We start from the raw sequence: 24,036 nt of genomic DNA, 5'->3' as shown, positions 1-24,036 counted from the left end.
GGTCGCTCTTGGCTATTATATGTGGTGAACATTCATTGATGACAACACTGTGTACAGTAGCGGGGTTCAGTGAATATAGTTATTTATTTATTTATTTACTGACCATGTGAGATATCTATTGAAGGATCAATTACTTTATCTTAACTGGAAAATGTTCAAACACTTACCTATCATGTCTCCTTGGTCATGGATCATCACAGCCAAGTCTTTAAATATTTGATTTACATCCAAAATGTCTGCCTGGTGATGGAAACAGATGAGACCACATCATTACAGCGTTAGGAGGACTAGTATTTTGTCTTATAAGAACTGTATATGGGCAACCGCTTTCAGGTTTTGGATGTTAAATTAAGGCATATCTGAAAACATAAAATAGTTTTAGAAGGCAAAAATAGGCATCCAAAAACAATGACATGGCTGGATAACAATCTCCCAAACTTTACGCGAAGGCTGAGGGTAGGTGCAGACGACCGGTCCGCACTATTCAAACTCTTAACACGCTTGAGCGCGGCAACTCTGTGCCACCTGCCGAGTATATTACCATTTTGTGGTTAGGTTGGACCTTGAACCATACACACAGTAGGTAGGATTTTAGGGGCACCATATATGTGTGGGGTAGTTAATCATGATATTTTCTTGGTCCTCACGAAGCGTCACAAATCCTTAAGAAAACTAGATAGGTGCGAAACATGTTGACCAATTACTAAGAGAGAGGCCTGAGGGAGGCTTTTCACTCACGACTACAGGATACTTTTCTTTACCCAGTTGTTGAAAACTACTGACTATCAGGGTTCCTTTCAAACCTTTATGGTAGCATTTGCCTGTAATAGGTTTTTATTTCTGACAGGGTGGTCCACTTATTAAGTGATTGCTTGCTACCTCCTCAATCAGTTTTAATCCACAGCCACGCACTCACTACTCCACTGCACTTTCCACCTCGCTTGCATTGATCATAGAGCAATTTCTAAAGAAAAGATCTACGCTAAAGTGACCCTTTGAGGGACCCGTAGGGCATTGCAGCACCAGCCCGATGAGGAGCACTGCCCTACAATGACGCATTACATCCCCTTGGGGATGTGTGAGGGCAACATTAAACAGTCTTGTTGACTGTTTTCATGACCTCGCTCTGGTCACACACAACCTGTTCAGATTCTTTCTCTTTTTCTCACAGGAACAGAGGCCCATGTTTTGAGATTTTGATCTATTCTTTAATCCAGCTCCCAATCCCCCCCCTTTTTCCTCTGTCGAGGAAACCAGTTGAGACATGACTGGATAACAAACAGTAATCATAATTTCTTGTAATCATTTACGAACAGTGCACTAATTGATATATAAAATCATTAGGTCTATCAAAATGTCAAAATAGTCAAGTAGATTATGAAGGATCTGCCTAAACAAGGTACACTTGTAATTTACACTTGTACACACACATATTTTGAACCTATACATTTGTGGAACTGTACAGGTTTGCTTCACTCTCAACATTGGTAAAACATAATAGTTTGAACTACTCTACAACTGTACTGTCAAAATAAAATTATGTTATGCTGGATGTCTCTGTATTTATAGCTATATTTAAATATCTATACCAGCTGGTATTTGCACAGACCAAAAACCAATGTGAGAAACAATGTGAAGCTGTACCTCAGCAGGAATTAGGAGACAATTTGGTTGCCTCTTCTTTAGCTGGTGAGGGAAGAGGATCAAGGTGTCAGGAAAGAACTGAGTTTCAAACAGGAAGGAAAGTGAATGATCTTTCAAGAAGTGATAATTGCTTATAACCTGAATGCCACTAACTTTAATGTCTTTATAGGAAAAATCAGAGAAGTGTTTTTAACAAAAAAGAAAATATAATCATGTAACATAAATCCCAAATAAAAACTAGGGAAGATTTGCAAATATGGCATTAATAAAAGTAAACTAAAAACATACAATGAGAAGATTGCTCAGATTACCGTTTGATCCATTTATATACACCAGAAGAGTTTTTATGTGTGAAAAATCTTGAGGCATTTTAAGGGCTGTATGACTTTACTACGCATTCCGTTGTAACGTATGCCTTTACCACGCATGCGTTACAACGCGAATGCCATCACCACGCATATCCTTTACCACGAAAATGCCTTTTACACGCATACTTTTACAACGATTTTCGTTGTTAAATTATGCATGTTAATGGCATTTTCATGTTAAAGGATATCACACTAAAAATGTACCCTTTAAATTTAGCCCTGTGCGACACCACCCCTTTCCTCTCCTCTCCTTGATGACGTTGCACGTCGTTAAGAGGAAGCAGAAGTGTCCTTCCGTTTCCCCTAACGACGTCGATTGCCTCCACATCTCTTTCTTTAAATGACGGAAACAGGTGCGTTTTTTCAATATTTTATTTTTGGGGGTGCCCCCCAAGCCCCCTTATTTAATCCCACGCTTTTTTAGGAGGCGGGGGGAGGGGGGGGGGGGTAGATTCCCCCCAAACCCCCTCTTTTCTTTTTAAACTTTAGCACACATGCCTTTACTACGAATCTCGCAGTAAAGGTATGCATGGTAAAGGCTTTTCGTTGTAAACACGCATGCGTTGTAATGCATGCGTGGTTGTGTTCATGCGTGGTTATGGTCATGCGTGGAAACGGCCGCGTTGTAGTGGCCGTTTCCCCATTTTAAGACAGCCCTGGCAAGATTCTACAATGTTTGCTGCAGAAAAATCAATGCACAGCAACCACAGTTCAGAGTCAAATCGTATAACTAATTGTAGGTCAGACTTGTGCCATCTTGAACTGGTTGCCACAGAACACGAAGTCACACAAAAAAACGGTTAAAGCGCTGTCAAAGCGAAGAAGGCAGGTTACTAATTTATATTGTTTTAGTAATTGTATGCATTCTATGTACAGCGATAGTACAAGTGCAGCATATGTATTTAGTTATGTCTTGATACATTATGCAATTAATGATATAAATTGGTATGTATTACATTACGACTTGAAAATTTGTGAAAGGTATTAAGGAAGAAGGGTGGCTTATTTGATACAATACTAGAGTATAATATGATAAATATGGGTGCAATATATATGCACCCAATGGTCAAGGTCCCTGGTTGGGGGTCTACAGGGGCCGGGGAGGCCTCCCTCCGCATCGCCTGCGTGTTAAGGTGCTTTCAGGCCCCTGGCCAGATACCCATCAGGGCCCCCTCTCACAGAACCTTGCCTGAGGCGTAGGTGGGGCTCCGAGCCCCCAGGCCGCAGAGCCCCCATCCCCTCCAAGGACAAGGGAAGCCCTGTACGTTAAGGCACAACGCGATCAGATGGCTGTACTTCGAGCCCGGCCATCTGGTCGTGTACAATGCTACCAGATGGCCGAGCCGCCATTGAAGTCCCGAATGGGACTCATTTGCTTCCTCGAGCCCAGCCAGGGTTCCAGGAGGTCAGGTGTGTCAGGGCTCAGGAGCTCTGACCAGGCCCCGCCAGGCGCTCCCACCCTGGGCTCCGTCCTCTGGTCTGCCGCACCCTCAAGGGCCCAGGACGGTGGCTCCTTCGGGCCTGGGGAGTCTTCCCCCTACTTCACCTGCATGTTAAGGTGCCTGAGGGCCCCGTGCCCGTGGCCAAGCTGGGGCTTCGAGCCCCCAGGCCGCAGAGCCCTCCAAGGGCAAGCGGAAGCCCTTTCGTTTAAGGCACAGTGAGACCAGAGGGCCGGCCAACAGGTCGCGCCGAGCCCCTTAGTCATCTGGTCGAGGGCAATGCTTTCCAATGGCACTACCAGAAGGCCGGGCCGACTTGGAAATGAGGACTCATTTGCTTTCCCAATCCCCGCCAGGACTCCAGGAGGTTGGGTACATTTGCGTCTTCGGTCCCCTCTGTCACTCAGTAGGCACGGATTATTTTTCTTTCGGGTTACTAGGTAGAGGGTACCTCAGACCCACTTGAGGACTGGTGATTCTGAGGCAGGCAAAGCAAGGGCCCTGGTCTGCGAGCCTGTCTGCCAGGGCCTCCTGGGGCCCTTGTCTGCCTCCCAGCCATTCCCGATCTGCCTTTCCACCGAGCCTGCCTTCCACGGAGCGGGAAGGGATAAAGCTGGCATCCCCGCACATGGCGGCCTGCCAGAGGAGGGTCCTGTCAACGCCATGCACTCAGATTGATTGGGCATGCTTGGTCCGTTTAGTGATGGACTGCTTGGCCAGCCACAGTTGTAGTTTCATCAAAGAGCTTCAACCTGGAAGGTGTCTGTCCGACTCGAGGGCCTGCCGCTTGGCGTAGGCCCATCCCCTACCCAGCACATTAACCCCGACTCGCAAGTACGTTGTCAAGCAGACTCTGAGACCGAGGCCACTGATTGATAGGTCACCAGTGGGGTGGCACGTAGCTGGCAGACAAATACATGAACAGGAATCCCTAGATCAATCCCACGGATAGGCCCAGTACCACTACAAGGGTCCAGGGAGATGGGCCCCAATAAAGCACACATGACCAGAGGGGAATATGTGTTCTCAACACAAGATAAAGTCAGATGCCACATGAGTTAGGAACATATAGCCAATCAGGACACAGAACACGCAGTGATAACGCGCTCTTTAGGCCGGACATCTGGACTCGTTACCCACTGACCACGCTGTCTCCAGGCAAGATTGATTCCCACCTGTAATCTCCATTAGTCAATTAATTTAGTACTCGAAAGGCAGCAGCTTACATTCCTTACCCATACATGGATCACCGGAAATACTTTATTATCTATTATGAACTGTATAGAAAGAGGCCGCTGACCGTTGTAAATTGAGCCAGTACTCAGACCCTACATCTGAAACTGTTCTTCCGGACGCTCTGTTTAATTAAACAAACTGTTCCCGTTTTGCTAAATGCCTCTTGTAAAACAACTAGGACTATCTTCTGGGACCTTTCTCACTCAAGACACCCAGTAGCATTTAACAAACCTCTTTTTCAGGGGGTGTGTCAGTCACACTAGCGAGTTTATCAGCCTAGCTTCTCAGAATGGATCTAATTTTTGACACTGTCAAAGTACATGATAAAATGCCCCTCCTTGTCCACATCCCTTAAGGCAGGGATCATTATTGAGCCTCAAAAGTATGCAGTTGGGATCTAGTGTAGTAGTGCAGGATTTTCAGTTGCACTAAATGGAACCCAGCCTTTGTGGCCACCTCTGCATGATGTTGATTGGCCTCCTTCCAGTCTGTGATTTCAGGGCATCCATGTCTAGGGATCATTTACCTCACAGCCTGTCTGATAGGGACATGTTATTGAGTAATGTTTTAGAAATTAATAACCCTTTCTGACAGTGCCTCTGATAGCATATTTTCTAAGGGTGAGCCCTCGGAGACCTCCATATCTCCGTGAATATGAACAATTACTACATGTCAGAATCTTACTTATCTGAATACTTTTGACTCTACTAGCCCAAAGTCCTCCTGGATTTAAGATATTATGGCCCTACGCCTTTACACATCTACCAGGATTGTAAAGCCATTCAAATCACTCTCACGGAAACCAGACAAACATTTCAGCTTTGCAAGTTATCCTCCATCCTCAATGGGGTGTAGCCCATTAATAATTTCCCCCAGCCTAGTAGTTTTGTAGTGTCCCTCAAGATCCGAACCATGAAACCCAAATGTTTAGGCATTTGTGTTACCTTCCTTTTTACATATCTCACCTCCAGGTACCAAATCCACCAAATGTGAGGCTGTCTAGGGTAGAGTTCCATATAGAGTTGAAAAGGCCCACTGATTCACCACCAACAGCTCTAATGAGGAGTCGTATCTGAATGCATCTGTCAGCATAATTCCACTATCATTCACTCCTCTATAGAGCATGGTCAAGGATATTCTGGGGGTACCCCAGTACCGTAAGAGTATGAAGCGTCTCATTGTCCTCCTTGAACAGGATTTCTGGAACCACCAGTAGGGAGTGCTTTCTAGAACCTAGTTCAGTTTGAGGAGCATTATCCTATTATACAAGGTTGCCCTATAAAACAGCAATGAGAGGGAGAGCTAGCATCATTATTTCATATGTTCTAAATTTGGCCAGACCCAGCACCAGGCCCAAGTTGCAGTTCGAAAAGCCTTCCCATCGCACTAGAAGTAGACCCCTCCACTCCCTTGTATTTGAAACCCTCACTGGAAGCTAGAGAATCCCTCACCCCGGCCATGCAGTGAAGAGAAAAAGCACTGATTTGTCATGAAATTCAAAATATGATCCAAAAATGTCGAATCTAGAGAACATTCTAGGCAGGGATGATGTAAAATGCACCAAGTACAGAAATAAGTTGAACGCATAAAGGGAGATTCTTTTTTCCCCCCCCAAGAGGATTCCAAACATACGCCCCCAATTAGTGCATCCTTCCATATCCAGAAGGACAAAGATTCAAACACCCAAATGAACAGCAAAGAGGTAAGCAGATTTATTATTAACTGAACATCTACCTACCTTGATGATACAGTGGTATACGATATAGTGGATGCAAAATAATTTGTGATGCGCTTTGATTCAAGATAAATTTGAAAATCTGGTTTGCCCGATCAATTTCATAGGGGCTATAGACAACAAGCATTTGCAATGCAATAGGTCTCGCAGTTGTAAGAGTTTGACCTATTGGCATTGTAAATGGCAATGCCTTTTATTTATGTGTTGGTTTTTAAGACATAAATAAAAGGCATTGTCATTTACAATGCCAATAGGTTAAACTCTCGCAAATGCAAGACCTATTGCATTGCAAATGCGTATTACACATGGTAATACTGTCTGGGCAAAAAAGTCACCTTATTAGTACCAGTCTAACAACCAAATATATAAATAAGCAACTGAAAGATGACCAGCTAACGTCTATGAAGGGTCTTCCAAAGCGTGTGAACATATCACACCAAGTTTTAACCTTTGATCCTTTTGAGTTAGAAACAATTTATCTACACATTATGCGCCAGATGAGGGATAATTATGCAAAATAAAGAAGAAGCAGCAAACACAGGATCGCATAATTCCAGTGGCTCTCCCCATGACCTAATATTATATTTGAACTCTAACTTTTTGATGGTCAAACTGGACCCTCTCCATACCTGTCCATTGGGTGCAACGAGATGACTCTATTGTGACCCCCCAGCCCCTACCCCCTCGGCTGCCAAAACATATTTTTCAGACAGTTCCATTGGAGTGGGTCTAAGGACGGTGGAGTGGCTCCAATTGACACATTAATTCTTTTTTTTGGTTTTTTTGGTAGGCACGGGGAGATTAGGTGATTTGCCCAGAATTACAAGATGTGGAGTCGACCCCGAGGCTCGAACCTTGGTTTCCAGCACCAAAGTCGGCAGCTCTAGCCGCCAGACCACATCCTCTCCCAAGCTTTCTTCTTTTGACTCACTCCCAACATCGTCTGCGCTCTGTGCAAGTTTTTGCAAAGGTAAATATGAAAAAAGGGACAAAAATGCTGGCGCAAAGTCGCTATTGTTGGACAATTTTTAAAAAACTTGCCCAAGTTACACCCGATTTCCAGCAATAAACAGATGAACGCATTAGAAAGTATTATCATCAAGGAAATGTAAGTAAACAAATAATGTTTCTGTTGATTTGAACGTGCAAAGCAATCTTGTGCTTACCAAGCATTTGCCAACTTTGCAAGGTGCAGAACAGAGCATAAGGGCTGACTCCGAGAGGGCACCATGGCAACATGGGCATGTGAATTTACCTTCAGATAATGTGCAATTGAAAACCACCCTCCTTGGCACCGGAGCCAATAACATGCAGGCTAAACCAGAGTCCAGCAGAGACATTGTTAAGACCGTAGCAGCAGATGGATGCAGAGAAGCATTTCAATGGATCGCCCAAGCTCACACGAGCTGCTGGCGTTGTTTTACTTGCGCCTGTGTACTGGCCTCTAGCAGCCCACGACATGCTTCATTTCCTGCTGGAGGGACCTGCTTTAGCGCTTCCAACTCACAAAAAATGTTTTTACTCCACACCGAAAACTCCTCCCTGGAAACAAGACACCAACCTCTAACCAGGGAAGAGTACACCGGAATTGAGGTGGCCTTTTAACACAGGTAGCATAAACACTCACCAACAGCAGGAACAGAGCATGCAGACCGGCCATGGCAGCAATCTCAGAGCTCTGGGAGGAGCGGCCTCTCCGGTTTCTAGCCTCCAGCTCCCACAGCAGCAAGACGGGGGCTCCTCAAAGATCCGACACAGGAGTAAAACGGAGCCACCCTCACTCAGCCTGAGCCGCCAGGGAGAGGGAGGGAACAGCCGCTCTAGAGGGTGGGGCGGGGCCAGCACACCATTGCACAAATGAAATAAAAATAGGAAAGTGAAAGCGCGCCATGTGCTTTGTGCCTGCCTGCAGTGGGAAGCAGCGCTCCCCATTGCGGGAAGACAGGGGGCCATCTGTTTTCACTCAGCTGCGTGTTTATATTTGCATTGCACTTTCACTTTAAGTGAAAGCGCCAAGCAAAAATAAACATGGGGCTGAGTGAAAACAGATGGCCCCCCATAAAGATAAGAAATTGTTTTGCGACAGCAGCAAAGCAGACAACCCTGTATGGGTTGGCCGGACGAAAAGGCATAAGGGAGTCACCAAAAAAGCCTCATTTCCAATTGCAGGCGACCGTTTAGCATAAACGGCGACGTCAGCCAATGAAAATGAGGGGTGGGGCTTCAAGTCCCCTTCTCAAATCTACTCTCTCACTATAGGTCTCGCAGAGCGAGCAGCGTATGCGGTGTAACGCTAGACCTAGAAAGGGTCTAACTAGCTCAGGGTGTCTTCTTCCACTTACTAACCCAAAGCCATCCCACAGGAGAACAGGGTACCAACACTTTAGGGTATGATCCACCAATGACTAACTACGATCTGATCTATTGTCACTGGACGACTGATCATCCAGTACCAAAAGAGAAAGTCTGTACTCAAGAAATTCTCTGCCTCTGTTGCGGCTACGCCAACTGGTCGGCCACCATGGCTTTGAATCACTCAAACACGGATCCCCAGCATAAAATGGAGCTAGGATGAATGAGAGTCCCATGACTGATGGGTTATTCACTGTTCATTACAAACCTCTGGATAGCCCGTATGTGTCGAATTCAAATTTCATGAGTGTTGCTGACTGCCATTTCAGGAGCAATAGGTGTGAGTCAGAGACCTTACTGCCTGCCTACTTTGACACAAACATGGTTTCTTGAAAGTGATCATCAAAAGAAAAGGCTTAAAACATTAAAAGAAGGAAGAGGAGGGGCCCATGCTCAATAAAAATCCTATCAGAGGAAATGTAAGCTGTAAAAGTGATAGGAGCAAACCAGCGTGTAAATGGATGGAATCTTGGCTCTCAAAACTATTGTCAAGCGAGCTACAGTCTGTTGTCTCACCCTGCAGCGTGGGTATTTTCCACAAGTTTGGAGGAAGGAGGGTCCGGAGCTGCCGCCTGTTGAAAAAGTTAGTAATGGTACATACAACAGACTGTAAACAAAATAGAACTTCACAGTAGAAATCATGTGTTACAATTGGTAATATTTGCAGTGCTTTATACAAAATTAGGAATGGAATCTGAATGGAATCAGGATCATCTGAGACCCTGTTGCATTAAACTATCTTCACCATGGGCCACATCATTCTCGGGCATTCCACAATGTCCTATTCATAACATCCGCAAAATGCCCACCGTGTTCATGGGGAATTTTGTTTAAGTATGTTTATGTTCAAAGATATGTCCATACCTCCAACTTCTGAATGGCACTTTCTCGTTCTTTAATTAGTTCAAGATCCTCCTCGGTTATTGCTTCTTCTTGAGATTGCATTTGATTCCAGTCTTCATTACTGTAAAAAGAAATACTTTCTCTTTACAAAAACACAATCAAATTTCAACATTACTGAGTCACAAACATAGTATCAAAGTGGAAGTGACAACTAAAAATGCTGCAGGTGAAAACTCTCGACCCTAATGTCTACTGCCACCGGGTTATCATCTTGTTAAGAAGTACATTGGCCTACACATTACTTTTAAAGCTAAAAGAGTACTAGATTTGCTAAAAACCTATACTCCTTGAATTTTCACTGTTCAGACTCAACCTCCAAGTAGGGGCTACCGCCAGCTCAGAGCGAAGTGAAGCTCTGTTGATCTGGTAGTTGTTGCTTATGATGAAACAGATGCTCACATGCAGGATGTTGGATTACTGGTCCTTCTTTCTGGCATCCAAAGGAACCAGTCAATGTTTAAGAAGCAAATTTAAATAAAATAAAAATCTTTCTAATCTTATGTGGCTAAGCAATGATCACCATGCACTCAGTTGCTCACTTTGGGCTGCTTGCTTTGCACAAAATCTATACGACAATGATTCAAGTTTGAGTGAGCAGTGCAGTAATGGGACTTCTGAACTTGAGAAAGGCTTTGTGGCTAATAAGATTACGGAAAGGCACAAAGGATCTCTCGACCTATTCAATTATGATGCATCTCTTAGGGAGTCTCTAATTCTTGATTGAATTATAAAGCAACTCTTAATGAGTCCCAGACTCATCCCACCCAAAAAAGGACAAAAAGGACATTAGTCACTGCCCATAATGGCAAAGAGATTGAAGAGAGGAAAAGGTTAAGGATTTTGAAGCCACTAGTAATGCAAGGTGGATTTGTTGAGCGTTGCTTGTCACCTGTGAGGGTATCCAGATGCTGTATAGGTGAGTGTAGGTGTCTGGGGAGGCTAGGCCTGAGTACAGGCAGTCTTGATGGTCCAGCAAGAAGATTAATTGAAAAGGCAGGTCTTCAGCTTCTTGCGGAGCTCAAGAAGTGAGGAGGAGGCCCTGATGTGTTGGGGGAGGTTGTTCCAGGATTTGGCGTATTGGTAATAGAATGATCGACCTTCCATTGTGCTTCTGTGAATGCTGGGAATGTGTGTGTGTTCGCGAGTGAGAGTGAAGCTGAGTAAAGTTGTCTGGTGGGTTGGTGGAAGTGAAGCCGGTGATTGAAATATGCGGGTCCAGTGTTGTGTAGTAACTTGAATGCATGTGTGAGAAGTTTGAACTGGCAGGGCTTCTGGATAGGTAGTCAGTGGAGCTCGCTGATAAGTGGTGCTGGTTCTGCGCGGGAGGTTGAGGACGAGTCTGGTAGGAGTGCTTTGGACGGTTTAAAGTCTGCGAAGAAGATGGGCTGGGATGCTGGCATACAGTGTGTTGCCGTAGTCCAATCTGCTTGTGATTAGGGACTGCATAATGGTACGTCTGGTATCCAGCAGGAGACACTTGAAGATGTTTTGTAACATGCAGAGGATGTGGAAGCATGAGGAAGAGATGACATTAACCTGGGGCTTCATGGTGAGGTTGGTGTTCAGGATGAGGCCTAGGTTCCTAGCTTGGTCGTTTGTGGTGAGTGTGGATCCAAGTTCCACATGCCACCAGTGGAGTCCCAAGGTAAGCTCTTATTCTGAAAGATCAGCACTTCAGTTTTGTCCTAGTTGAACTTGAGTCAGTTTTATTTCATCCAATTGGCCATGCTTATCATGCATTGGTTGAAGTTTGTCTTGGTGGTGATTGTGCCATCTGACAGGGAAAACAATGAGCTGGTTATCGTCCGGGAATCAGATGACGTTAGCCAGAGGAGTCATGTACAGATGATCCCGGTGGGACTCCGTAGATGAGGTCGTTGGGTTCTGATGTGAATGGTGTGAGCCTGGCTCGTTGAAGGAGGCTATCCATTCGAGAGCTGGCCCTTGTATTTGCGCTTTGTGTAATGTGGCGATGAGTGTGTGGTGGGAGACGGTGTCGAAGGAAGCAGAGGGGTTGAAGAGGATGAAGGTGGAGGTCTGTCCACTGTGCAGAATGGCAAGTAGGTCGTCTGTGGCAGTGGTGAGATTGGTTTTGTTTCTATGGTTGTTTTGGAATTTTGATTGCGAGACATCCAGGAGTTTGTGGCTTTCTATGTGGTCAGAGAGCTGTCTGTTGATTGTCTTCTCGATTCATTTACCTGGGAAAGGGAGCAGCGAGATGGGTAGATAGTTGCTGAGTACTTCAGGGTCGGCCAAGTTTTTTTTTTGAGGAGGGCTGTGACTTCAGCGTGTTTTTAGGTATCTGGGAAGGTGGCTGTCTTGAGGGAGGTGTTGATGTTGGAAGTGAGTACAGCATTGATCATGGCTCTTCCCAGGTTGTAGATATGGCAGGGGTCTGTGGGTGCCCCTGAGTGGATTGTCTTCAATATTGCTGCAGGGTCCTCGATGGATAAAGTGTTGTCAGGTGGGAGTCCTTGGTTGAAAAGGTTACCAGGCTGGAAAGGTCAATGGGGGGTGGCTGGGGTTCGAAGTTGCCATCGATCTTGGTGATTTTTTACATGGAAGAAGTCGAAGAGGATGTTGCAGAGTTGTTGGGTAGTGGTGCTAGTGTAGGCAGCGGCTGTTGATTTGGTGAATTCCTGGATGATGGCGAAAAGTCCCTTGCTGTTACTGGAGCTGGATTCGATTCCTACGGTCAGAGCCTTTATCTTGGACTTAAGATTAAAGTTTCCAATTATTAAGAGCTCAACTGAGAAAAGTTAACACCATGCCCAAACCTTGCTTGTTCCTCACAAGTGAACTGCATAGACTGTGATGCTGTGAAGCATGGTCCTATCCAACAGGTGCACTGGCAGCTCTCAGAGGAAGAGGTAATGAATTCCACTTCAATTACAATAAAATATTGCAGTGTGTTGTTCATGCACACAACAACAAGCATTCCCTGAAAACAAGTTAGGAAGGGTTAAACTGCCAGAAGCGAAGCCTTCAATTTTAGAAGGTTTGTGTAATAGTTTGTTAGAGATTACAATCAGTAGATTGAAGGTGAAATAGGCAGCTTCCTAACTGAACCCAGAGGAGCCTATAGTCGGAGTTTAAGGTTGAGGAATGTGGAAGGGACAGACTAGTCACAGAGTCAAATAAGCTTTTGGGTGAGGAGTCGAGGTATTTTTTGAAAGTCTGTGCTGTAAATTAAAGGAGTAAAGTTTTTCCTGGACGAAGTGACGTGAGAGAAAATAGGTACCAGCCCGTTTAAGAATGCATTCAAGATTTCAATGTTCATCTTTTAAAAATACTACAGTCAAGAAGTTTGAAACCCTGGTGCCCTTGTTTCGGAGCTTATTCTCATACGAAATACAAGCAGAAATCAACCGTCTGCCAAGTAAGCCAATGTGTCATTATAATTTTATTTTTTTCTGGAGCAAAGGCTCTGACCACTTTGCAGTCTACAATTACTCTAATAAACAGGACCCCTTTGGAGGAACTTAGACTGAATGTTGTTTCCATTACAGAGAATTTCACAATGTAAAGAGTGATAAATAGTACAGAAAACCAAGGGCCTGTTATCGGGTTAGGTCCATCATTAACAAATCATCAGGATAAAGCTGGTGACACTAAATACACAGATGGATTGATAGCACTTTAGTGGGCACTTTATTCTGAATTTAGGCTAAGTACAATGCATGCACTCCTTCTGTTTTATAGAGCAGCAAACATCCTTCCAACACAAACTGGATGTGTCTTCTGAGATGCTGCCTCCTGTATGTAAAAGAAGGCATGTTGAAGATAGAAAGAACATGTGCAATCCCTGATTTTTTTTTTTGTTTAATTTTATTATTTTTCAACAAATTTGCAATTTTCAGTGCATTTTCTATTTTGCCATTGTGTACAATACATTTCAGACCACTGCTTCACAGAGACAGAGCCCTTATTGATAAATGACATTCTGGCCAGTTACATCTGTTATAGTCTGTCTGTTTCATTTACTAATTTAGCAACATAGCTTACTGTGAAAAACTTACATATTGTTTGTATAATAACATAACATGGAATGTTGTACCCTACACCTAGAACATTTACATTAGAATTATACATTTCCTCGTGTGCCGCACCCCTGACTTCCCTTTCGTCCACGTGCTAGACCTAGCATATCTTCGTATTTATGTATTGTGTTGGCCCAGTCTCCCATTCTATGCAATGTGTATTAACTATAGTTCGGATGGCGTACCCGGTAATTATGTGGGTGCCAAGTGTGTGTATGGGAGGAAAGGCAGAGAAGACATGCATGAACTCGCGCAGAGCGGTGGGACGAGGCACTGAAGACCACCCCCATTCCCTATACTATGAGCCTTTCGCACTCTCATGTCCGTCGACAGCCGTTGGTGTACCCGGCGTCGACTGCGGGCGATCGCACCAGGCTCTGCGAAAGTCTGAGAGAATCGCGTCCCATGCCACAGCTATCGGTGGTTTACGCAGCCCTCTGGCGTCTTCCCGCTGAAGAGCCACACCCTCCGCCTGCGCCCAGCATAAAATCGACTGGTACCAGGCTACGGCCACTGGGGGGTAGGAGACTTCATCGGCGCGTGAGCAGCCGTTTGGCGACTAGGAGTCCACGATCTATGTACCTGGAAGTCACCTTGTGTCGTTTGGATCTGGGGCACAGTCCCAAGATGCACTGCTCCCATGTCCAGTCCAGCCCCCAACATGTGCAATCCCCGATATTGCAATGCCTGCCAGTTATGAGCAACAGTGACCTTATAGAAAATTCAGGGATTATAAAGATCTAGAATGAGATGATTAACTGGATTTTTTATGGCCATGGTAATATTTAGAGAGAAAACAAAGTCCCTGCCCTTTTGGTCTTTCAGGACAAGGTCTCCAGCTCCCAAATCAATCTCAAATTTCAAACATCTATGCAAAAGTCCCTGTCAGAAAGGGAGTGTGGGGAGGATGCATGAAAAGAAAACGGGTGAGAGCTGGTGTCACAGGGAGGTGGTCATGAAGCTGATTATTAAGAGGATATTTGTAAGGGCAAGGGGAGAGGTGACAGCAGTATTGGTGAGTTGTTGCAGGGTTTGGTTGATGGAAGGTGAAGGGTGGGACTGAGAGAGGTAGTATAGAGGATTAACAGATCAGTCATAAGAAGAGGTGTGTAGGGAAGACAAAAAGTTAGAAATGGTTAGGCGTAGTGGTGCAAGTAGCGCTATGATGTGGAACTGTAGTAGACGAAGGAATGTACTTGCCAAAAGTGTTATACATTTCCAGTCTGATAATTCTCCTTTTCCAATTCCGGCAAGAGAAGTAGACAGACACAGATAGACACACCTTTGTACCCCACATAAGTGGACATAGAGCTTTTTGAGAGGAACATAGTGCATGTTGCTAAAGAAATAGTTCTATGCTACGCTCTGGAGAAAGGTTTGTGCTTTACAAATAGCCCCAATAAAATACAATTATGATGATTCATGCACATACTTTGTGTAGATTTATTTTTCTCCAATTCTATGTTATTTTTTTTGTAATTTATTTGCAGCATGTTGAAGTTGTAATTACACAAATTAGGTGGTCTTTCATTTACTTCTTAGCTTTTGATTTTAAAATACAGTAATTATAAATAAACAAGTGACAGCAAGCTTTCTGGTCATACTCGTGGTTGTGAAAAGAATATACCAAATTATTAACATCAATATGGAAAGAACGTACTTGTCGAAGGAAACCAACTGCTCATCCTTGTGTCTCTGATCTTCCTAAAATAAAGTAAACTATTACTTGCTAATATGAATAACCATTTAACATCACATAAATTAACGGACACATTTATTGAAATTGATCTACGTTAAAAAACAAAGTTTCGCAAAATAGGTACACAACAATTTAATATACAGCATTGGTTTTAACATCAAATGAGGCAATACAAATATTGAATTCAGTTGTTTAATTTGAACAACCTGCATGTTCGTACATAAGTGAAACAGCAATGTACATAAAAGTGCTTGGAATGGGTGTCAAACGTCTTTTAAGGAATCACTTAATTAACACCTGATGTTCTTCATACTATGATGTGTTAATCAACCCAATGTAAAAGCAGAGTATTAAAGTATGTGTATGACGAAAACCCTGGCAGGCTACATCAGTCGCTAAGCATTTTGCCTCAAGTTCACTTTTGGACAAGTCTACTAAGGGTTGTGTGCACATTGATGCTTTGCATGATGCAACATACATCTTGGCTGATTTCTACCCTTTCCCTGACTGAAAAGCAAACAAAACACTGCAGTTAAAAAACATTACCTTTTTTTGCCACAAACACAACAGTCAGGTTATAGAAAAGGATTACAAGAGCAGCAAGACTAAAAATCTTTTTCAACCCAAAAATTACTTTAAAAGTAGACCGTTTTCATCTCGATTTCTTCAGGGACATATGTACTTAGAGTGGGATCAGTTCAACTAAACCTGACAAACTAAAGCTGTACAGATGCAGAAATTATTTGACTGGATTGCACAAAAACAGACCAGAACCAGGCAGGCAGCATAAGAGCAGACTTCCTATTCCAGCCCCATTTATTTTTTAATCGTTCGGGCAACTACTCTTATGCACCAGTCAGAAGGGATTCCCAACCTTTAAATGAGCTAAACATGACCAGGAAGTTATATGCTTTTAGGATGATGTGAGAAGCAGGTCAAATGTGTTAAAGATGATCTCATAGATGAAATAACTATCTTCACACAGATTGTCTTGAAGAGGAAGGAATATCAAAATAGATTTGTAGCTGGCCCAAAATGTTTTCGAGCAAAGACTTTCATATGTAGAAGAGAAAAAAACTTCCATGGAAGCCAGAATTTCTGACCCACATAATCAACTAAATCACAGCTCAATCAAGGCTTATGGAGCAGGAAAATTATTCTAGGCATGACAACATAAGAATCCCTGCTTTTCCAGAGGGGCTAGTAAAGGATAATACTGTTGACTTTTTGTGAATAACAATATTAAACTTAACATCAGGAATATGTATGTATGTAATTGTAGTTATGGTGAGTTGTTATACATACTAAGCCCTGAGACTTCAGATGTGCTGCCTTTGTGGGCAGGTGCTCTCTCTAGGCTAGGATCAGATTAAATATGGAGGACAATGTAGGCTCCCGAGTGCCCATACTTTCTTCTGGTTTCTTGTTGAGAAGTGTCACTGTTAGGAATTGAGGATTGTAAGATTATGTTTTTACTAGGTTTAACAGGTCTCAAAGCATTATTACAGTCCTTCCCATTAATGAGTGTGAGATTAGCAGAATTATCCAATTGCAATGCGACTTCCGTTTCGGGGAGCAATTCTGCAAATGTTTCCTCAAACTGCTCTCCACATAAAATATGTGCATGCTTCATGATGAGGCAAATGTCAATACCAATGCCGGAGTCAAAACAGTCATCATCTGTAAATCCGGTAGGACCCGTACCTTTTTCTAAGTAATCTGTAAGTGGAAAATACTACCCAGTGGTTTCCTCAGTTCTCTGAGGAAGAGAAGCTGCTTCTAGTAAGAATTCAGAATCAATATGGGGTGCCAGAGAGCTGCAACTCAAGATGGCCGTAAGTACATGAGGTGGTACATAACTTAGAGCAGAGAAGCAACAGAATCATATCCCATCACGACCCAAAATCATAAACGAAGCATGATAAAAGAACTGTAAATATCGCGCGAACAATCTGATCCTGGTTACTGATATTAAGGAAGATGATGGCTAGAGAACCGACTGCAGACTGTGCGAGAAGCAGGCAGGCACACATGGAAAGGCCTGGGTGGAAAGTATGGGACAAGACTATTTTATACTAGGTTTGACACATGAGAGCGGGGAAGGACAGCGAGAAGAGGCCTAGGAGGGTGAAATACAGGGGTAAAACTGGCAACTCAATGTGTGAAGACATGTATGGGATCAAATACAATAATGAATATGTTGCACAGGAAAGATATTGTGAGCAACAATGTGATTCTGTACCAGCTGCTGTCATCTTAACATGTTTGTATACTATTGGTAATTGAAATAAAAAGCTAAAAAACCAAAAAGAATTCAGAGCAGTTCAATGAGAATAATATTTTCAACCTGGTTTTGCTCATATTTGCGGCTCAATCCTGCCTACAGGTCACTCCAAATTCCTTTCCCCCATATGTATTCTGGAAGTAGACACTCCTGTTGAATTAGCTGTTAAATTAGCCAGGTATCCGAAACCTTTCATATTTGAGGCAAAATACAAACAGACGGCTGCCACCGACTCCGAGGTGGAGATTCAAAGTTGCTCAATTTCTGTGGGAGCTGGCTGTATGGTGAGTGAATTCAGGGATAAGGGTTAGGTAGTTGCTAGATTCCTCCTCCTTAATATTAGACTCAACTGTGGTTGGTCAGCTAGAACGATGCAGCTCACTCAGGCCCCGGTCTCTGTTTTCCAAACCATGACTTTCCCATTTGGTAAAATCAAGATGCCTAAGGCAGGAGTCATTTTATAGTAATGTTTGAAGAAATAGATCAGGGAGGAATCTTTTGCAGACAGCAAGTGACTGTAAGCTATCATGCCAACCTCGGATGGTTTATTCTTGTCACAAGGAGCAGGGCCACCAGCTTTATACGGGAAATCTATTTATGACAACCAGCAGTCATGTGAGCTACCCTGGCCCTCCTTTCTCTACTTGTCTATATGGGTTTATGTGGGCAAAAGTTTAGTTAACTTACTTGGCTTTCTTGTATCTTTGTGTACCTCCTTGTTGGACTATAACCTTCCCAACTGAACTATAGGCTCCTGCCGTGCTGCTATCTGAAAAGACAGGTAACTCCGGAGGGGTAGGTAATGGGCTTCCAACGGGGTGAATGACTAGACCTATCCTCATTACCGCAGTGAGTACCGGCGAGGCCAACCACTCAGAATAGAGGGGTTGGGTAAAGGATCTCGATCCAGACGTTCCAATTAGCGCATAGACGCATTGACACCTGACTATAGGTATAGTAGGATTACAGGGTGTCTCTTCCCTGAATACTAGTCTCACTTTCTTTTATTTTCACCTCACGGTCCTGACGAAGCGCTCCTGGATCAATTAGGGACCATCTCGAAGAACGAAACATGTTGACTTAACTCCACCTTTCACTCACTTACACGGATTTTAAGAGCAGCAGGAAGCCACTCATCCCTCCGCTACATCTGCTTGAAGGAGGTGCTCTTCATCCCTTGTTTTTCAACCTTATCTTCCGGACACCTGAATAAAACTTGGTTTCTGGGTACCATAAAGTATTTTTAACTCACTTTCCTAGGCCCACACACCCACATGCACAACTGCAGCATCACCTTAAAAGATCTCAGATAAAGAGCCCTCTCGCGGGGCCTGTGAAGGACAGCAGCGCCACCCCCACGAGGAGCAACGACTGATGATGAAGCATGAAACTCGCAAGGGTGTGTGAGGGCACTATATCTAAAAGGATCAATTCCCCCACCTTCATCCGAACCAAACTATATTGAGAGACCACTCCAACACTCTTATCAACCACAATAGGAGTCCCTGTCCCGGTCCCTCTTTTTTTAGGAACAGTTACCTCTTAGTGATATCTGAAAAGACCTACCAGGTGCTTTGGATCATGGACAGAATCAAAGTGGCTACTGCTAGCAAAAACAGAAGAAATCCAGGAATGCTAAACAGAGCTACGGTGAGGTAAATCAGCCAAGCCATAAGCCTATAAATTACTTGCTTCAGGAAAAGACAAACTGCATACTCTGCCTCACTATGAGCAAAATCTTGTGAAAAATGCCCTCCCAGCAGCTTTGTGTCTGCGGATTATCAAAACAGACAAATCACGTAGTCCATCTAGCACAAGCCATGCACCATGCTGAGCCCCAAACAGGAGTTCATTCTACCACACCTCCAGGCTGGAATCTTCGTTGATCGTGCTCACAGTTTTAGAGGGGCATCTCTGTCGTGACCAGCAGAATACCTGGTACCACCCAAACTCTCCACCCAAAATCTAATGTGACCCTGCATCACACCATTCAGGAAGGACAAGCTACAATGATGAGGACCTCTGTACCACCTGGCAGTGCTGCAAACAATAGGGAAGGTTCAAGCAGGCAAGACCCTGGATTGACAACAGCACCCACATCCATCATCAAGCTTTCGCTGGAGCAGTCTGAGCTGCGCAGTGGCCCCCCTATCCCTGGGACACACTGGACAGTTAGTGGAACATCATTTGTGAGCCAAAACATGATGATGGTAAGGGGGAGAGCAGCTCACATGGGGGCCGAACATTCAGTCAACCACCATCTTTCTCCACCTCCACATTAACCAAAAAAGGGAAGATGATTCCTCCTTTTGCAGCTGTTAACACACATCTTTTTTTCAGGAACAAGCCAAACTGAATGTTCTGGTTAGAAATGGGGTCTCTAGTTGGCAGAGGTATGCACCCTGTCCAAGTAGGGACCACCACTCTAGTCAGAGTAAGTCAGATACACACCCAAAATTAACCTATGCTCACCCTTTGGTAGCTTGGTACAGAGGAGGCAGGCTTAACTTAAGAGGCAATGTGTAAAGTATTCATGCAACAATTAATACAGTAAAACCGAGAAAAACACCACACAAACATACATGTTAGACAAATAGTTTAATTTAATGGACAAAACAAGACCAAAATGACAAAAATTCAAAAAGTAGAACCGGAGTTATGATTCTTTTTAAAGAAATCTTGAAATATTGTATCTAGAGTCATAAAACATCAACTCAGGCTATCTGGCCGCGCTGGACCAGGCCAATCTGAAGAGTCAAGCCAACAGTGATGGAATGCGGGTTGGATATAGAAGTTACGCAGGCCCTGCTGAAAACATTGCCTTTCCAGAAGATGCATCTACAGCGAGAGCAAGATGCGTCTCGCAGTAGGGTTGTTGCATCATAGTTAGGCCTTGCAGATGGGTGTTGCCTTGAATTCCTTTGTGATGAAGACAATGCCTCATCATCGAGCCTCGCATTCGAGTCCCACGTTGTCGAACCCCTAACAATACATGTGAAGTGTCGTCATTGAGCTTCGCGGTCAGGTCCTGCGTCATCATCGAGCCTCGCTGGGATGTCCTCGAAGCGGCGCTGCGTCGACATCAAAGAAGAATGCGTTGGTTCTGACTAGCGCAAAGCAGGCAATGCATAGATTTATTTTTTAAACAATAACTACAGAACCCCTTTTCAAGGCCCAGCATTGGATTGGCACATCTTGGCAGGGGAGGACTCACAGCTGGCAGAGTCCAGCAGCTGGAGCAAAGCTGAAGGAAGTCTTTGATGTCGTCGAGACTTCCAAACAGGAGGCAAGCCAGCAAGCCCTTGGAGTTGCTTAGTTCCGGGGACGTAGAGATTCAGGTCCAGTCCTTCCATCCACCAGGCAAGGGGCAGCAGGGCATGCACAGCAGAGCAAGGATCCAGCAAATCCAGCAGAGTGTCGGTCCTTTCAGCAGCACAGTATTCCTCCTTCCTGGCAGTGTCTCCTCATGTCCAGAATGTACAGAGTTGGTGGTGTCAGGGGTCCAGTACTTAAACCCAGTTGTGCCTTTGGAGTGAGGGAGACTTCAAAGAGAGGCCTTTGAAGAACAAAAGGTCTCTGCCCTTCCTGCCTCGGCTCCAGACTCACTAAAAAGGGGGTATACAGCTCTTTGTGTGGGGACAAGCACAGCACTGTTCAGGTGCAAGTGTCAGCTTCTCCCTTTTATCTAGTTCAGGAAGGCCCATCAGCCTGGTGATGGGCCATCAGGGTGTGAATGTCAGACTTCAGCTCCCTTTGTGTGTGACTGTCTAGAGAGGATGCACAAAGCCCAGCTGTCACCCACGACAGACGTGTATTCAGAAACATGCAAAGACAAAGAATGGTTAAAGTAACAAAATGTAAACTTTTAGAAAGTGGCATTTTTTATCTGCTACCACTAGAAAATTATAAGAGGCAATATGGCAATCTCCAATGTTAACCTAAGAGCAAGATAGGCCTTGCAGTAGTGAAAAACGAATTTAGGAGTTTTTCACTGCCTGCACATGTAAAACTTAGACGTACATGCCCAAGGTTTAAACTACACTGCACCCAGCCCCTGGGGCTGTTCAGGTCCTACTTTAGAGAGGAGTTTTATGTATTAAAAAGGAAGACTTAAGCCTGGCAAGTGGGTTAACTTGCCAGGTCGAAATGGTAGTTTAAACTGCATACACAGACTCTGCAGTGACAGGCCTCAGACTGAAGTGGGTGGCACAAACAGTGCTACAGGCCCACTAGAAGCATTTAATTTACATGTACAGGCCCTAGACACATGTAATGCACTTTACTAGGGACTTATAAGTAAATTAAATAAGCCAATTGTGGTTGGCAGTTAAAGTGCCCAGAATCCTGAAGCCAGCAAAAAAATAAAAAAGTCAGCAAAACAGGAGGTCAGAAAGCAAAGAAATCAGGGGAATCCATGCAACCAACGTCTGCCAGGTTCAACAGTTAAGCATATAACAGCACTAGGTTTTTCATTTAAAAATTAAGCCACAAAACTTTTAGATTTTTGCTCTGTAATAGATTTTTGTTTACTTATTGCACATTATTTGAGAAATAATCAATGTACACTTAAGGGGAAGAGGGAGAATAACTCACCTCAGGGCCTATACTTGAGGAAAAGGGAGAAGAATGGCTAACCTTAGTGGCTGCACCGCACGCAGCCAGTATGAGGGTGATTTTTCCAGGGGAAGACGGGTCGAGGAGTCCGCTTCGGTGGAGGGAGTGAAAATATGGTTTGGGTACGTTGGTGGAAGTGCTCCATCATTTAAATAATAAATAAATAAATAAATAAATAATTCAAAGAGCAAATGCATTCGGATTACATAGGAGTTCAAGTTTTTCTTAACAAGTCCCTTATGAGAAAGAATGCCAGATTGGTTTCCCAGATGACAATTTTGTGGATGGACTTGGGTATTTTCTGAAGATCCTTCATTGATTGCAAGTTATGATCTAGGAGAGCAGCTGTCATTTGATTAGCATAGAGACCTGAACTAATCCTCGAGTTCTGTATCAACTCTTAATTAATCAAGCCTCTCAAAGAATCTATTTGCAGTGGCACATTCAAAGCAGTAATTGTTTTTTGAATCAGGTGAACCACCTCGACTGATGAAAGGGTTAGTTAAGAGTTTAATCACTGCATGCGTGGATGAGCTTTGTAAGCTGAATAGAAGTCAACAATTTTGGATGAAACCTGTTCCTAGTTTATATAACCTCTTTTTATTGAATACTATTGAGGCATAAGTCAAGACTGTACTCAGTTTTGCCCCATGAGCAGTTATAGTGGGCCTCATAATAAGCACACCATATACTTGTGAAAACATTTGTAAGGCTTTTGTTACAGTAATAGCCTTTGTTTTTAATGTATTTAGATGATGTATTGAAGAGAACTGTTTATCCACATGAAATCCCACATAAACGTATGAATTTGCTGTCTCTACTGTATTATGTCCTAGGTTCCACATGAATTTATGAGAACTCTTCCTAAAAGATATAACTTTTGTTTTGTTGGTGTTGGCAGAGAGGCAATTATTACAGTTATATTCACTGTGCTTTAAATTGATGTTGTAATCCGTTGGAGCAGATTATATGGTCATCTGCGTATGTTAAATAGCTAACGGGACAAGTTCCCAATTTTGGTTGGAGGAATTCAGAATTTTGTATATAGCTACCCAAGTCAGAAATATATATTGAGAAGAGCGACAGAGGTAGCACACAGCCTTGCACAAGGCCATTTTTATGGTAATTTTGGAAGAAGCATGCTGCTTGTCCGACAAATTGCTGTGCAACCAAGAGTGGGAGTGTAGTGCAATTAGCCAGTGCAACAGATTGACATCCCTACCCAGTGCTAAGAGCTTTGACCAAAGGCAGTTGTAATTTACTTTCTCAAAGGTAGATGAGTAGTCAACAAAATAGACATCAAGTGATCTTCCAAGGTATAATGTCTTCCCTATAAGAAGAGTCAATGCTACTGTATTGTCTGAGGTGGCACATCCTGCTCTGAAACCGGTTTGATAGACCGGCAGCAAGTTATTTGTTGTTACTGTAGGAGAGTAGGATCTGCTTCTTATGGTTACCCCACATTTTGCTGATGTTTCACTGTTTTTCGACTTTAGTCTGGCTGGGGCCCTACTATTCAGGACCCCAGCCTAGCTGCTACCTCTCTAAATTGATTCCCAATACCTTAGGTACACCACAGATTGGATTCTGAGGTGCCCTTATAAGTCCCTAGTATATGGTATACTATGTACCCAGAGCATAGGTACCCCAGAGGCCTACCAG

General features: G+C 43.8%; 1 protein-coding gene across 1 annotated transcript in view; it reads right to left on the bottom strand.

Moving 5' to 3' along the window:
• The window catches only part of STX12 (syntaxin 12), a 190,040-nt gene that overhangs the window by 44,353 nt on the left and 121,651 nt on the right, over positions 1-24,036 (bottom strand). The window contains exons 5-7 of the mRNA XM_085647566.1: positions 15,438-15,481; positions 9,699-9,798; positions 168-240 (exon numbers count right to left, since the gene is read on the bottom strand). Coding sequence (XP_085503692.1) covers positions 168-240; positions 9,699-9,798; positions 15,438-15,481 — 217 coding nt within the window. The remainder of the gene's footprint in view (positions 1-167; positions 241-9,698; positions 9,799-15,437; positions 15,482-24,036) is intronic.

The sequence above is a fragment of the Triturus cristatus genome, chromosome 3_2, assembly GCF_964204655.1.
Source record: "Triturus cristatus chromosome 3_2, aTriCri1.1, whole genome shotgun sequence".
In the NCBI taxonomy this organism is placed as follows: domain Eukaryota; kingdom Metazoa; phylum Chordata; class Amphibia; order Caudata; family Salamandridae; genus Triturus; species Triturus cristatus.
The sequence above is the reverse complement of the archived record's forward strand: the minus strand, read 5'-3'. Positions and strand labels throughout refer to the sequence as shown.